Genomic DNA, 16,305 nt, shown 5'->3' on the forward strand with positions numbered 1-16,305 from the left:
TACTAACTCTATCGTTACCAACTGCAGTTTATACCAAGGTATACTGCAAATGGTGCGACATTAGGTACAGTAACTACTACAACTTTTTTTTTTTAGAGTGCAAGGCATTTGTTTGCAAAAGAAAAAAAAAAGGACTGCCCACGCATTAAACATTTTAAATTTAGCCCAGGACAGCGGTTCTACGCTCAGCTGGTTGGTTTACGCTGATTATGGCGTTCATCATCGTAGCTCGGGGGTCGGGGCCAACTCCAACGACACTATTCAAATACAAGTAAAACGCAGGAACTCTCTCACGATACAAGCGCTGGACCGATTTGAAGGAAATATTTGTCGCATTTGCGAGCGAAAATCATATTCTAGTAACTCTAGAAAGCAGAAAACACAGGTGGTGTCCAAAACACGACGTCTATATCACGTGCTTCTAGCTCCAGGAATCCCTTCCGCCGCATGCAACTAGCAAAAGCATAGCCTTCAAGACCTGCGTGTGCTTACCCAGAAGGCGCCATCCATCACAGGGCGTGGGGTTGGACAGCTGCGATGATCGAAAATTATCCGCAAAACCGCGCGAAGCAATGAGAAGCCATGACCATATGACCTCCCACATCTCCAGTTGAGGGATGGCCCTCGTTATTCGACAAATTTTTATTTTGTTTCTCTTCTTCTCTTCTTTCCCCTTCACGATATCTTGCAGTTTGTTACCTCATCAAGGAAACCGGCTATTGCAGGTGCGAAAAGTACTCAAAGTATTCAAATATTTGAGATATTGTTTATTTTAGCAGTCGCTTCATTTTTTTGCCATACACACCACTTGAATGACTGGATCATAAAATGTGCACTTGAAAAAAAAAAAAAACGTTGATTGGTGCCATCTGGCTCAGCTGGGCAAGAAAAATAACTTTTCGCGAGAATGGTAGATAATTTTTGGGAAGGAAGACAAACAGGGAATCGAGTTTTGAACTTCAAAAAACATGGGGAAATTTTTTAAACTGTATCTGTGACGGTCGAAAAAAAGAAAAACGCTGGTTGATTTGGCTTGGAATGACCCGGCCCTCTGCCATGCCTGCTCCCCCTCCCACCTCGCGGGCGCGCATATGTTTCAGCAGACGTTTTAACGAGCTCCCGTGCTGTTGGAGCGCACGTACTGCACTACTATGGGTCATTTAGAGCTTATCCGCTTTTAACGAAATACCGCTTATAACGAAATATAATTTCTGTCTCGATGACTTTCTTATACCGAGCGTTTGTTGTATATAGTTGTGGCTAGTATGTGTTACTCCTGGATTACATTGTCCAGAGGCATTCGCGACCCTTTTTGCGCGTTCTCATAACGGCAGCTTGTGACACGTCGGAGTGCGCACAATGTAGGTTTATATCTTTTCCTTTATTGAAGTATGGTGTGACCTAAAATGCTGCTTAATTTTTTTTTTTTTGACGCTCCGCAGTTGCCTAAAATATTAAATGAAAAATTTTGGAGGTTTTGCCAAGCGTTGCGTGGAAGCTCCTTGAACGGTGTTCTAATAACACGACACGGCATTTTCCTGGAAACAATGCCGAAACGACTGTAAAATGCAATCATACTAAATTATTGCGGTGCTCTGACACTTGCCACTATTTTCTCTAGTGTCTAGAGGTCGAGGACATTGATTTAGCGCAAGAAATAAATAGTCCAATATATCCTTTCGGAACCCCTTTAACGGAATGAGGGCCTTTTGTGGTATATTTGTTGCCATTGAGGATGTTTAGGTAGCATTGCTTTTTATTGAGTAATTCTGTAGAGGACTGTAGAACGTTAACCAGCACTGATCTGTAGTGATAGTAAACACGTGTGTGTCATCTAGCCCCAGCGGCACGAGCGCCGGCGTTGAAGGCGACTGTTACCTTCCTCTCCCAAAGCCTCCACAGAGGGAGAGGGCATCGGGAGAAGGGTAAGAAGGCTGTTCTTCCCTAGCGCCCAGCCACAGCATATGCAAGGCATGCAATTTTTGGATGCCACAAAGTGATCTTGCTACAGCACGTGCGTTTCGGAGAGGTATTAAAGTTGGCGCGCGCTCCTTGCATCGGTGGCAAAAAATCGACACACCACCGTCGACCACGAAAACGGGTGAAATAGCTATACGGTTTAAAAGAAACATGTATAGCTCGACAGTGAATTCACCATTTGCACGCATACAGCTATCAACCAAAATCGGACTACGCATAGCCCGATCTCGGAGGCCATGGCACGCGATGTGCCAGCGGCGAGGCGGAACAGGAAAAGTGTCAACCAGAACTGAACTTACGAGCACTTTAACAGCGTTCGGTGTCAGTATTGTGCACTACGTTACGGTGAGCTTGGCCTTGATACAGGTGCACCATTGTGAGCAAACAAAATGGTTGGCGTGCTTTGACAATGGCGATAAATTCATGCGCATGGAGCCATGTGACGGCAGCCGGAAGCTCTGCCCTGGACGCGACCGCATATGTGACACCCGCAAGTGTTTTTCATCCCGTAATTATTGGCCAACTTTCTTGCGGTATATTCTGTTCATAAATGCTTACTGACAAGGTGTCATCCACCGGGACTGTGCTTGGAACCCGCAAAGTAATTTTACCAAGACACAGAAGCCTAGACTCGGTGAAGCTTGCGATTTAACGAATTTCTTCGCTGTAAGGATGACTTCGTTATATTGATGTTCTGCAGACAGACGAACTATAGGCTCCATATGCCCACAGTATTGACTGCACTGGTATACTTCAACTGACTGCTGTTCTAGATGATTGTAGGGAAGATTGAGTGACACACTCTTGCTGAGGATAATAAACAAAGTTCCACTGCGAATGTGACTGATATCAGAAGAGCAGCTGTAGCATAATAGTGCACCAAAATTGTTCAAACACCATTGCATTGCCACCACTGTGGGGAGGCCTGCCATGCAGATTCTCCCCGTACACCTTGTGAGCCAGTGTTACAAAGTCACAAACCACTTCTCTTCTGAATCACACGAACTGCAATGTATTTTTGTCCTTTGAGCACACAATAGATTGGTATCAGAATACAACTTTATTTAATTTATTGCGTGGAGTTATTTCTATGCTAAAAAACATTAACACATTGTTCTGCCACGCCAAGAATGAAAGCTGGACGACCTGCTAGTTGTGTTTCAACAGCGAAGACACCAGAAAGGATGACAGGCCCAGTGCTCCGCAAATTATTTGACAGCTTCTTAAGGCACATTACACAGGTTGGGAAGGATTAGCATGTCACTCGTGTAGACAGTTCATAATGCTAGAACACATCTCAGTGGAAACAAGTTACAGATGCGTTTAAAGTACGAAGGGTACAGAGTCCGGAAGATGTGGCAAACCTTGATGAAGTTCGGCACATCTTCAGAAGCATCCACTAGGCAAACAAAATTTTAGCACAAAAAAGGAAACTCAATGTTCTACATAGAACAGTGCTGTGAATGGGATGATAAGTGTTTGTAAAGTGGATCAACATCATAACCTGATGGAATGCTTTTGTGATCAAGTATGTGACCAGGTGAGGTTTGTACAGCTACTAATTTGCTATAATGAAAGATGGTACAAGACTATACATACTAAATAGCGGTGCAGTTACCATGAGAACATGCCTAACACACAGAATCTTCAATGTGTCATGGGAATGTGTATTTCTTTGCTAGCTTACTGCCTGTCTTTTCAGTGCTGATAAGTCAGATACAGATTTGTAAAAATGATGGAAAAGCAGAGTTCCGAGTGTAGAAGCGACTCACGACTGAAGCAGACAAGATAGTTTCCTATTATGCAAGTAGCATTCAGGATCGTAATAATGTAACAATTCTATTCCAATTCTATTTCTCTATTTGCATTTCTTTGGTGGTCAGAGCAATTCTCTGACAGCTATCATCAGAATCAGCCACTCGTGAGTGGCACTTGAGAAAAAAAGAAAGGAATAAAATTCAGCCAAATGAATCCTTACGTTATACCAGCCCTGCGACATTTCGAATCTGTACACTACTCAGAAATTAAGTATAAGGCAATATTGTGACTTCTTTAGCGCAAAATGCGCAAACGGTATACACAAAATAATTCGCATACCGTTGTCAGGACCAGAAATGGTATCTCGATTTTTTTGTCACAAGAGGTAGTATAAGCACGGTGCCAAGGTCATCGCACACAAGCTGTTTTAAAGTCTCTTGTTAAGGCAAGCAGTGGCAAAGCAAATGCACATGAAAAGGTATAAATGCCCAGAATTTTATGCAAACAACACAGAGGTACACGAACAAGCCAAAGCCAATGTTTTGACAACGGGATCTGTCTTGGTCAAACAAGTCTTCAATATGTGGACGAAAACAAAGTCCCCGTGTCAAAACCTTGGCTCCGGAGACATCCACTGTTCAGCCATTGTTAATCCAAGCTTTATGCAAACTGACACATCTATCATTTTCAATAACACTATACGATACAGAATATATTAGAATAAGATTAAAAATAAAAAGCCAGATGCCACAGTTTTACTACAGCAAACGTCAACAAACGTAACACTGCACTCTATCGAGGCACGAGTTCAAGATTTTGTCTTTGGTGGCTTCGTGGACGGCGCACAGCTCACACCGAGCATATCTGAGTCAAGTTGCACGAACTCGCATATTTCTTGTAGTGGTCCACAAAGGTCGCGAGGGGGCAATGGTGATCAGTGCAGCCGGGGAGGTTTACGGGTTGCTCGTTCAGAAAGGTCACAACCTCGTGCTGGCCTCCGGTGCACTTGTAGAGGACGAATGCGACGTTCCCATTGAATGGGCAGAGCAGGCTTGACCGCCACTCCCGGTTTGCTTGTGTGCACAAGCCGTCGGCCTGGAGCGGACTCGCGTCACGTTTCAGACCGAGACGTGCGACCACTTTCTTGAATCCGCCCGCATGCGAGAAATAGAGGACCTTGTTTGGGTGGCTTGGATCACGGGCCATAATTCTGCAGCATGAAGGAAGAAGAATGAGATGGCACAGAAACAATGCAAGGCAGTAAATAATTGTTCCAAATTTTAAAGCCAACCACCGTTCAATTTTGGACTGCATAAAAAGCCATGTTTAAGATAGTGTAGATAATACAGCAGCCTCCATGCAAAATTTTACATTTGAAATACAAGTGGCTGCATCACAAAAAGCTAACAAAAGTAGAAGTTCTTGATACCAAAACTTAATAAAATGCCTACACAACCCAAAATGCGTGGCTTCTTGGTGTGACCTCCAACAATAGGTGTTGCCTATGGAGCACTGAAAAATATTGCAGGCAAAGTGCTGGGATTTACGTCAAATCCACTAACCACTAGGTACATGCATTGTCTGCTTAGGTGCTACTTTAAGGCTGCTAATAAGATAATTCGATTACCAGTCCTGCAGCTTTGCCATGATTGCTTCGACGGTAAATATACAGTGGAACTGTGATCATATGACTTTCTCGAGATCGCATGAGAAAGTCGTATAATCCGGGTATCGTATGATCAGACCAACAAAACTTATGTCTATAATACATGGCTTCACGCGACAGAGTTGTGAGGATCTTCGATTTAAACTATAGGCTAACGCTCTGCAGGATTCGTACACCAAAACCACCAAAAATGTAAATTCAGAAAGAATGCTGCCAGCACAGGTGGCAATCACACTTTATTGGAGGGATTTGGGGCTCATTCACACGAACGAATGACAGCGGGCGTGCGACCAATTGCAAATGGTCGTTTTTCTTCAAAAGCGACCTTTTCGGACCAGTTGCTTGCTGCTAAATTTTTCACTTGTGCAACCACAGCCTTAAGGCTTGTGAACCAATAAGATGCGAAGGAAGAGGACGTCTGTACACGCTGGCGCTTATGTTACGAGGTGACGCCATTGCGAGCAGAGGTAAGCGGCACATACCTACTAGCGCATACCCAGAGGCCCAAGTTGGTGTTAGAGTTCCTTTGAACAGCGGTACCTATTCAGTCCAGTATCTACAGTGACCTATGTTTGTGTGAAAGAGGTTCGTTGAAGAGAAGCATGTATGCACACATTGCCACATACACAGTGAGCCAAGTTGGTCTGACGGTTGGTTTCGAACTCATTACCTCAGCACAACAGCTCGATGCACTATTGATTCGACCACTTACTACTCAGTGACACAGGTAGGCAGGAAAAGTAGCATACAAACAGACATAGACACAAATAAACAGCTATATACATAGAGAGATGAATACATACACACACACACGCATGCACGCACACACACACAAGGATAGACCATAGCACCTGGAAAGTGCGTGAAGTAAGTACCCCAAGAATGCTAATGCATTAAAAAAGTACTCACTCAAGTCGGTCCACAAGCTCCTGTATAACTGGGCACGCTTGGGCGTAGTTGCGCTCGACGCCGTAGCCGTCCTCGTAGTAGTCGTCCAGGTCGTCCTTGAACTCAACGGCCTTGAGGTCGTCCTCGGTGAAGACGGAGCACCAGGGGGACTGGTCGTAGATTGAATACTCAAACATGCACGCACGCAGCAACATCTTCAGGTCCCCTGCACAATGATTTTTATTTGTTTATTTATTTGTAGACACTGCATTATACATTATAACAAAGTTAAAAGACCAACAAATACCACTGAACAACACAGCACATCACGTGAACAATTTGCAAAGTACACAATATTTAACCCTTTAAGAATAAGACAAAAATGCCTGAAAGAATGGTTTGTTTTTCATTGAAACATGCAAAATACACCGAGAATATGGACATTCAATGAGAAAAAAAATTATATCTCCAGGAACTTTTTGAGCAATAGGTTTGTTCGCTATGGGCAACATCTGGAAGCAAGCTTTGCCCCAAGCCACCTATGGCTTTCTGTGAAACTTGTACACACAGCTCTCATTGTATGTGGAACAGAGGTGCACATTTCATTTCCTCTACATTACCTGTGTGATACCACTGCAACAAGGGGATTTTGTATCAGCCTTTCCACTCTCACCATGCTTCGAAAAGAAATCGAGTCATGTGACAAACTTCCTCATCTTATGTCCGAGCTCTAATCTAACAACTGATGCTTGCTGCCTGTAAACAATGTTCATCCACAAAGGGAAGCCTTATAGATGCTACAGGAAAAAAAAAGTAACTGATTACAATTACGATTGCTTTATTGAATGTTGTATTTGATTACAGTGACCAATAGATTACATTTACGTTGCTTTCCTCCCAACTTTTATTATAGTAAATAGAATAAGGTGGCCCAGATCCTTCAGTGCGTTCTTCACAGCCCTTCACATGTTGGTTATCTTCACATTTGCATTCCAAAATTTTCATTGGCTATCTTCCCTTCCTTTCTTATGAACAGAACAGGCAGAGACACTGAAAATTCGTATGACACGTGCGCAGGAGGGCAGGGAAGTGTTGTAACATACAAAGAAATTGTGCACAAGGTTTGCTTGCTCAATGCCATGATGCTCGCGATCTATGCAGTGCAGAGCTTTATTGCTGCAGGGGCTAGGGGAAGGCGCTTTTGGTAGCACCAGCAAAAAACTTGAAAAATCTCCCATAGACGATTTCGTGGCATCAACATTTGAATTGGTCGTTACTATCGGCGCATACAACATCTGGAGGAGCCTGACTCTGTTGTCGCCCTTCATTATACTCATTAGCCATTTAGACTTAAATAAAGAGTTCTAACAGATGCCAGCAGATGATCACGCATCTCGAAAAGTTGGCCAAATCTGAGATGTAATATAAAATAAAGCTGCCTACACATTGTGATCATCATCATCAGCCTATATTTATGCCTACTGCAGGACCAAGAACCCTGTGATCTCCAATTGCCTGTCTGGCACTAGCTGATTACAACTTACACACCTACAAATTTCCTAATTTCATCACCTCACCTAGTTTTCTCCTGTCACTTCCCTTTCCTTGGCACCCATTCTGTAACTCTAATGGTCCACCGATTATTCACCCTACGCATTATATGGCCTGCCCAGCTACATTTTTTTTTCTTAATGTCAACTTGAATATTGGCTATCCCCATTTGCTCTCTGATCCACACCACTCTCTTCCTGTCTCTTAACATTACACCTAATATTTTTCGTTCTGTCTCTCTTTACGGGGTCCATAACTTGTTCTCAAGCTTCTTTGTTAACCTCTTAAGTTTCTGCCCCCAATATTAGCACTGGTAGAATGCAATGATTGCACACTTTTCTTTTCAGTGCCAGTGGTAAACTGCCAGTCGGAATTTGGTAATGCCTGCCGTATTGACTCCAACTCATTATTTTGTAAATTTCCTTCTCATGATCAGAGTCCCCTGAGGGTAACTGACCTAGATAAACATACTCCTGTACAGACTGCAGAGGTTGACTGAATTTTACTCAGCCCCAATGATACGGTTCACATTAGAACAGCAAAATTAGGTGTATATGAGTGATCTGTCCAACAGGCAGAAACATGTATGTTTAATGGCCATAAACTTCTTTCTGTATCACAGAAGTCATACACTTCATGAGGCGAAGAAATGAGCAGCAGCTCTTACAGCCTCTGAAGACCGCTTAAAAGCACTTCCAAGAGAGGTGTGCCAATCTGCAATCTGGCCACGTTGAGGTGATTGAGGAGTAGCTGCAGGACGCTGGTTGAGGGAAGCAAGTAACCCAGGTAGCATATGTTTTTAGCTATTTGGACGATGTGAATCTCAGTCCATGGGCATATTACTGTTCTCCTGCCAAGTTCATGTGCTTAAATCTGAGTTCCCTGTTACAGCTTGTGTTGTCACTAAGGTTGCGGGGGAAGAAAAACCAGACAGATGCCGGTGCCTGGTGTCCACAAATTATATTTTTAACCAAGCCTGCTCAATCAGGCGGAATCCTAATGCTGCCGATTCCACTGCTCACGCATCTTCAGCGTGCTGGGCATGCCCTCATTGCCTTTTGTGACCAGACTATCGTGGCACATACTAATGCGCTACAGGACCCCCTTCTAGCAAGGAAGCCGTGAGCTGCACGAATGGCGAAGCGCGGGTGGTGGTGGTGCAAAACGCACACAGCGAGTAGGACTGGCCTGGTCAGGAGGGAATGCGACAGCAGAAGTGGCTAAAGCGTCAGAGTCTAAATAGGCAGGTTTCACACGGTCGACGGAGACTGTATTTTTCCGGTTGTTGATGAGCAGTAGAAAGTTTTTAGGTGCATGCTTGAGTACTTTGAACGAACCATCATTTGGGGGCCATAAGGGAGGACGCATAGCATAGTGGTGGACAAAGACGTGCGTGCAGTTCACAAGGTTAGGGTTGACGTATACCAGCCGGGAAGAACGTCGCTCTTGGGGGGAACGACAGTACGCATAGCGCTGCGTAGATGGTAGGCGTAATCGGAAACGTCGGCAGGTATTGTGGGCGAGTCATGGGAAGTCTTTTGTGATTGGGCCATTGTGGCATGTAGTAGTGTGCTACAAGGTAACTAGTTACTGGGTAAATTAATTGTTAAATTACAAAGCTACCAGAATATGTGTGTGATCGCAAGTAATTAATTACATGTAATTTGTTATGCATAGGTCTGGTTAAGGGTAAAAAGGATAGTGAAATTTGCAGACCCCTACATTGTTTCAGGAAGTCTAGTCCAAGCTGCCATCATGGGCAGAAAGAAAGCTGTCCTTCACAACAAATGTCTAAGAAATCAGTGCTTGTGTCTCTTGTGGTTACATGAGGTTGTGTTTATGAGAGGCTTGGCATTTCTGCGTTTACAGCGAATAACTATTTAGATAACATTACTCTCTATTTTGGAATGTGGCAAAGCACACAATATCAGCTACACAAAGTACACAGGCTCACATAATGTGTCCTGTCGAACTGCCATTGATGCTCGATAAGTATTTGCAGCAAAAAAGGAATTATGCTGAAGCTTTCAATGATGAATCAGTGATGATGAGCAAATAGCTTAACTTCCAGAAAAGCTATTTGCTTTATTAAAGAAATGATACGCCAACGTTTGTTGCAGTGAAGATATTCAGGCAGCATTCATTGCTTCATTGCATAATCCCACAGAGTGCACAACTGTTAACCAACACAACTGTAGTGGTAATATAGGTAACTATATATATATATATAGATATAAGCCAATTTGCCATGCGTGTGCAGTCTTGAGCAGCGTGGAACACTACCACCTCTAAACTTTCAGATGCCCCATTTCTTGCACGACGCGTGCATCTTAAAGACCTGTAAATAGCTCTGGTGTTTGGTGACGAACGCGCCCTGCACCTCAGCTGCAAGAGAACACGTGGCCCTTTGCGCTGCCGCCATCACTGAGATGGCGGTGAAAGTCCAACCACCACCAACTTTTAACGACCGACCGAAGCTGTCGAAAGAGCCAAACAATTAAAGCCGTCAGCTTCGAAACTTGAAAAAAAAAAATGCAAGGGAAAGTCCTCTTAACAAACAGTGATGCACCTGTCCTCCATACCACCACACGTAAGGAAATACTGGTACCCTCATAGATGCTACGTTGTTCTGCAACAATGGGCACACTGTGGCCATGCACCACACGATCAACAGATGGAACATGCAAGTGTAAGCGCTGAAAAAGGCTGCTGACAGCACAAACTGGTCATTCGAAAGGGAATGGGGAGGGTGACTTCCCCCGACTTACTTCTCCGAAACAACTTACTCACCAATGCCTCAAAATTTGTTCTGCAGTGATGCCTAGTTCGTGGCAACGCTGACGAAAAAAAAAAGTCCAGTTCACCATAGAGTAATGTTGGTAGATAATTTGAGTGATTTTAGGTTGAACAACAATGGCTGAAATGTCGTTGCCAGACAATCTGCCGCGACGGCTCAGTGACTGCTGCTAAGCACAAGGTCGCGATGTTCGTTCCTGGCCACAGTGGCCACAATATGATGGGGGCCGAATGCAACACTGGTCATGGCCATTGACTTAGGTGCACATTAAAGAGCCCAAGGCTATCAGAAGTAATCTGAAGCTTCCACCTCATAGAGCCTGTGTTGCTCTGGGTTGTTAAAAACACATCACTCGAACAATGAATGAATAAATAAATTAATAATCATCTGACACTGACGCAGATGGGTAGTCTTTTCTACTATAATACGATGAAAGTGAAGTTCATCTTTGGGAAATGGGTAAGTAATTACATTAGAGTAACGCAGCGTCGAGGTATTGCTCAACGCACCTTTGGTAACATTGAAGCCCAGCCGCCAGCTGAGCCTGTCCAGCAATCTTTTCATGTAAGGCCCCTTTTCAAAGGCTTCGACAGCAGCTGGGGTGTCTTCTTTGTCCTGAAAGCGAATGGTGTGAGAAAGAGAAAAAAAAGCACTTTGAAGCCCAAGCACTAGCGTTGAGCAAATATTCAAAGTTTCGAATACGAATTGAATATCAGGCACTAACTATTCACATTCTAAAAGGAACTATCCAGTACTTTTGAATGTCAAAACTAACCAACTATTTCACAACAACCGACTGTTAAAGTCTTGTTGCTGTTCTCCATCTGCTAAACAAAGTATTGCGAATTGTCGAAAATGACACGACGAAAGTTTTCGAAGAAATTAATAAATAAAATGGGTAATGCAATATTTGTACTCTGTTTTGTGGTGGAGGCGAACATGACGACCAGTGATGTTGGTTGTAGTCTGTCATTTAGTGTTTTTCGCAGTCTAGTGAAGTAGCAGTTTCATATTGTTCGCAACAAACAGCAATGTTTTTCTTGAAAAAGGCCCCTTTACCTGTGCTTATGGCACACAAGTCCTTCAGCAGCTTTTTTTCTTTTCCCACAAGTTCTTATCTTTTGGGGGAACCATTTATATTTGCCATTTTTGGAAGGCTTGTCATACAACAACCATTCATTCTTGAAAGCTTGTTTGCAACGAGGCTCTAAACACGTTAAGCTATTCCTGCAGTGCATCTAATGACAATTATTGATCTTGTGTTTAAGATTGACTTTCTTTCCCTCGTGGTTATTTGGCATTATTGCACTAGTCAGTACAGACATGGTACCTAATTATGTATATGGAAATAAATATTTCTGCTGTAAATAAATGGGTCTGCATTTGACTATTCTATATTTGATTCGATATAAACAGATATTCTATACTTAATATTTGCATTCGATTTGCTTTTGAAACACTTCCTATTTGCTCAACCCTACTAAGCCTACAAGCAGAACCACTGTCACCACATCACAGTAACTTAGCTTCACCAACAGTGTTTTATTAAATTAGGAAAATAGTGCGACTTTAACACAAAATTGTTCTTTGTTTCAAGTGTGGCTTCACGCAAAGCTTTTCAAATTGATGTGAAAGCGCACCTAAAAACTAAATTTGTGTTTAAGGTCATGACCAGATAAAGCATGCTTTTGGCATGCCGTAGGCATTGCCTGACATAAGCGCAACCATTCTACGCTACACAATGATATTGCTATGATTGCAGCTGGTTACCACTTATGGAACTGGTGAACTATTAAAGTGTGGGTGCCATGGCAACCATTTAAACCATGGTTAAGGAATGGTTATCATGTGGTGTTTGTACAACAATACTGGCAAAGTAATCTCCTATGTGGCTTCGTGGGACATTGGTGTAGACCTGAAGGCGTATGCTTTGTTTGGCATGCGGTGGACCATAGATCGAAACAGAAGCGGCTCCTTGGATGACTTTGCTGAATGACAATACTAAACTTTTTGGTCTGGATGATGAGCATTACACTGAACTTGCCTCCACTATGTGAATCCCACTTCTATGTCATAATCATAACTCGTCATCTGAATACAATGCTGCCAGAGTGAAACAAGGCGTTCACTTCGCACTGCCTGGAGCAGGGAACAGTGGTGGGTTGTCACCTGTTAAATGTGTGCAGTAAACTTCCAATGGCACAGCGCCACATGCACTGCGAAACATATAGGTGAAGATGTTTATAACAGTAGCGTTAGTGAATGCTACAAGCTGTGACCAGCGAAGAGATCTGCTGGTACCGGAAGAGGAAACAGAGTCTGTGCTGGCATTTTCGTGCAACACGGGCGGGCAAGTACTGTGGGAAACCTGCCAGGGCAGGCGCCTACTGCTCTCGACTGCACATGCCTGGCACCTTTTCTTGTTCACGTAGGATCTGGCAACGGGAAAACGTGCCATACGATTGCAGTTTGCAGGTGTGCAGGACGTCGGCCCAAAAATACTGTCTTCCGGGAACGTATGAACTGATAAAGAAAGATATGTAACTGCATTCGGTCATACTGGGTCATAATGGTATTGGGCCAGTATCTGATTTCGATTACACTTACAATGCCATACGTTGTTTTGAGCCACGGAAGGGCCTATATCAGTATCACTGCAAAATGATGAGGGCCAATGTTGAACAAATGGTGCAGCACGAAGGAACAGAATGCGATTTCATACTCACCTTGATGAGTTTGTTGCACTCTTTATGGAACTGCAGAAGGTCATCTTGCGGACTCAGAAAGTTTTTCTCAACCTCCGCATACTCTGTAAGCATAATGACACAAATAAACATATAGACAGTGCGGTAATTGATTACGAACACCTTTTTCATGCTGCGACTCAACTGTCTAGATGTGCGACAAATTAGCGCTGTCAGGATTTATCGTGGTGCAATTGCAAACAATCAATCAACAACACCTTCTTTTACAGAGATGATTTGACACAAAAAGTGTCTGTTCTTGATAAGATAAGACTGCACCTTAAATCATCCACTTCTGTCATGTCCTTCGAATGAGCATTAGCTAAGGCCATACAGTTGAACAGTGGAACAAGTAGCAAAGGTCAGTTATCAAAACAAGGCAATTTATGAAAGAACAACTTATCAAAAACAGGCGATGAGCAAAACGTGAACAAGGTGAATGCAGGAGCCAACGTTTCGACAAGTGGACTTGTCTTCTTCAAGGCGACATATGCTTTCCTCGCCACAGTATATATAGGTGGGGTTCTTCTAAAGGGGAAAGGGTGTGAGGCGGGAGGGCGCGGAAACGAGGGTAAATTTGTTAGCGTGTTGAATTGAGAGCAAAGAAACGCTGTGTACAAGGTCGATGCCAGCCCCCCCCCCCCCCCTTCACCCTGGTCTGTCAACACACGCGGGTTAGCCGGCGTGTCAAGGGCGCCTGACACGCCAGCTGACAAAAAAAAAAAAGGGAAGGGAAGGAAAGGGGAGAAGAAAAAAAAAGGAAAGAAAAAAAGGGGGGGGATACGCCAAGAAATCAAACTAATTGTTGTTGCCTATAGCTTGCAGTTTAGCACAGCGAATAGATTCTAAAGCTCCCTTTGAAACGTTTATGCCTATTGGTTGCAATGTCTTGAACTTATGGATAAGGTATGATTCTCGGTATTTTCTTTCTCGTTCAGAACGGAAATTTGACTGTAAGATACAGAGTTTAAGTTCATCAAAGTTATGACCTGGTTGGTTGAAATGCTCCGCGACGGCTTTGGGAAGCTTTTTAGCTGTGTCCGCGCGACGTCCGTTTAATCTGACGTTCATTGATTGTCCTGTTTCACCGATATATTGTTTCTTACAGAAGGAACATTCAAGCATATAAATCACATCCGAACTTGTGCAAGTGAAGCTAGATTTGACTTCATGTGTATAACTATTTGCGGTGCTTTTAATTTTAATGTCACTTTGAAGGTGCCTGCAGGTTTTGCACCTAGGGCGACAACATGCTTTTATTACGGGGGAATGCTGCTGGCTGACTTTTGCGTGCACTAACATGTCTTTAAAGGTCTTGTTTCAGCGATAGGTAACCCTGGGTAATCCGAGAACGCTTTTCGCAGACGCTCATTACTTGATAATATTGGGTGGTATTTTCTTAGGATGTTGTTTATGTTTGGGAGTGCATTAGAATATTTTGTTATAAAGGCCGGCGGTCCGTCAGATTCTAATGTGGGCTGTCTCTTCGCCAATTCCGACTGTCTCTCGAATCTTGCCGCGGCATCATAAGCTCTATCGAGAGCAACTTGGGGATAGTTCCTTTCTGCTAGCGTTGATTTAAGGTCATTTAGGTGGTGGATAAGCATGAAAAATTAAAAAAAAAAAATGAAACTACCGGGCCAGTGCTTTTGAGTAATGTACCTTTGCATTTTATCTTTATCCGATCTTGGCCTCTTGGTCCCATGTTTGTTCTTCTTATGTCAATCTTACCTAATGTACTAAAGCGAAGTTTACCTACCATACCATTTTTTTTTTTTTCTTTATCTTATATTTATCTTGTATATCTCTAATGTCTGTTTAACACTTGTAACAAAATAGATATACACAACTGAGCACAACATATTCACCCTGCTGTGAAAGGAGAGACTTGAGGAATGCCTCTGCAGTTTCCTGCGTGCGGACTCGGCTCGTAAAGCCCACCACATAGTCACTCGCGTTGAACTTGCTGAAGAGCTGCGGGAACCGAGTCAAGAAGCGCTTCGCTGCAAACAGAGACACAAAGTGCTTGCGGCAACAGCTAACACACAGTCAGATGCTCAAAATAATGAATGACATTAACCTCTTATTGAGGCCTTCTTTTCTTTAAATAAAAAGGTACCCTAATGGTTCATTTTTCGAATAACACAAAATGCTTCAACATGCTTAAAACAGAAATATGAGGACAGAGATGGTATTGTGAAGAATAAACCTCTACTTAGAATATAAATGACCAACTTCCTTCTTCAGAATTTTGCGAAAAACAATGTTTTGAATGAAGCAGCAAAAATTGCAGCAATCCTTCACAATCACTGTTCTAACTACTGGAGCCTAACAGCTGTTAGACTCTTTTGGTAATCTCAGTCGTCTGAGGTGCCGACACTCTCGTCTTCCCTTGTAGAATGAACACAAAATCAACATCTTCATTGCTTTGACTCTAAACATGTGGCGGATAGCAATGTGCTGCAAATCCATGCGGCACAGATGATTCATTTCACTGATTCATCGCTTTGTCATGGTACAACAATTTTCCACTTTACTGTCGATGATAGGAATGTGCTGCCAAAAACCCTTAAAGTCTACAGTTTCATTCAATTGCGGTTTGTTTGTTATGCAGACAGGTCACAGATTTTTGCCCACACTCATATCAACTATGGCTCCTAATAAAATTATAATACTAATAGCACACTCACACCAATGTCATCAAAATAACAGGACTGCTCACCTTGATCGGCTGAGATTTCCTTGCCCGATTCTGTCACATGGTTGTCGTCGTCGGGCTTGAATTTCATCGTCCAATTGGAGAGTGCCTGTATATCTTTCTTGCATAGATGAACTGGACAACAAGAAAATGCCAGGAATAATGCAATGCACTCCGCTGGTACTATTCACATTAATTTCAGTTGCAGAGACTATGGATGAGT

At 43.1% G+C, this 16,305-nt stretch overlaps 1 protein-coding gene across 2 annotated transcripts in view; it reads right to left on the reverse strand.

Moving 5' to 3' along the window:
• Positions 1–3,021: 3,021 nt before the first annotated feature.
• Positions 3,022–16,305, reverse strand: part of LOC126525823 (multiple inositol polyphosphate phosphatase 1-like) — a 47,709-nt gene continuing 34,425 nt past the window's right edge. For both annotated transcript variants that reach the window (XM_050173781.3, XM_050173779.3), the window contains 6 exons: positions 16,107–16,217; positions 15,253–15,387; positions 13,367–13,449; positions 11,150–11,255; positions 6,314–6,518; positions 3,022–4,948 (listed from right to left, as the gene is read on the reverse strand). In XM_050173781.3, coding sequence (XP_050029738.2) covers positions 4,588–4,948; positions 6,314–6,518; positions 11,150–11,255; positions 13,367–13,449; positions 15,253–15,387; positions 16,107–16,217 — 1,001 coding nt within the window. In that variant the 3' untranslated portion in view covers positions 3,022–4,587. The remainder of the gene's footprint in view (positions 4,949–6,313; positions 6,519–11,149; positions 11,256–13,366; positions 13,450–15,252; positions 15,388–16,106; positions 16,218–16,305) is intronic.

This window comes from Dermacentor andersoni, chromosome 8, assembly GCF_023375885.2.
Source record: "Dermacentor andersoni chromosome 8, qqDerAnde1_hic_scaffold, whole genome shotgun sequence".
NCBI lineage: Eukaryota > Metazoa > Arthropoda > Arachnida > Ixodida > Ixodidae > Dermacentor > Dermacentor andersoni.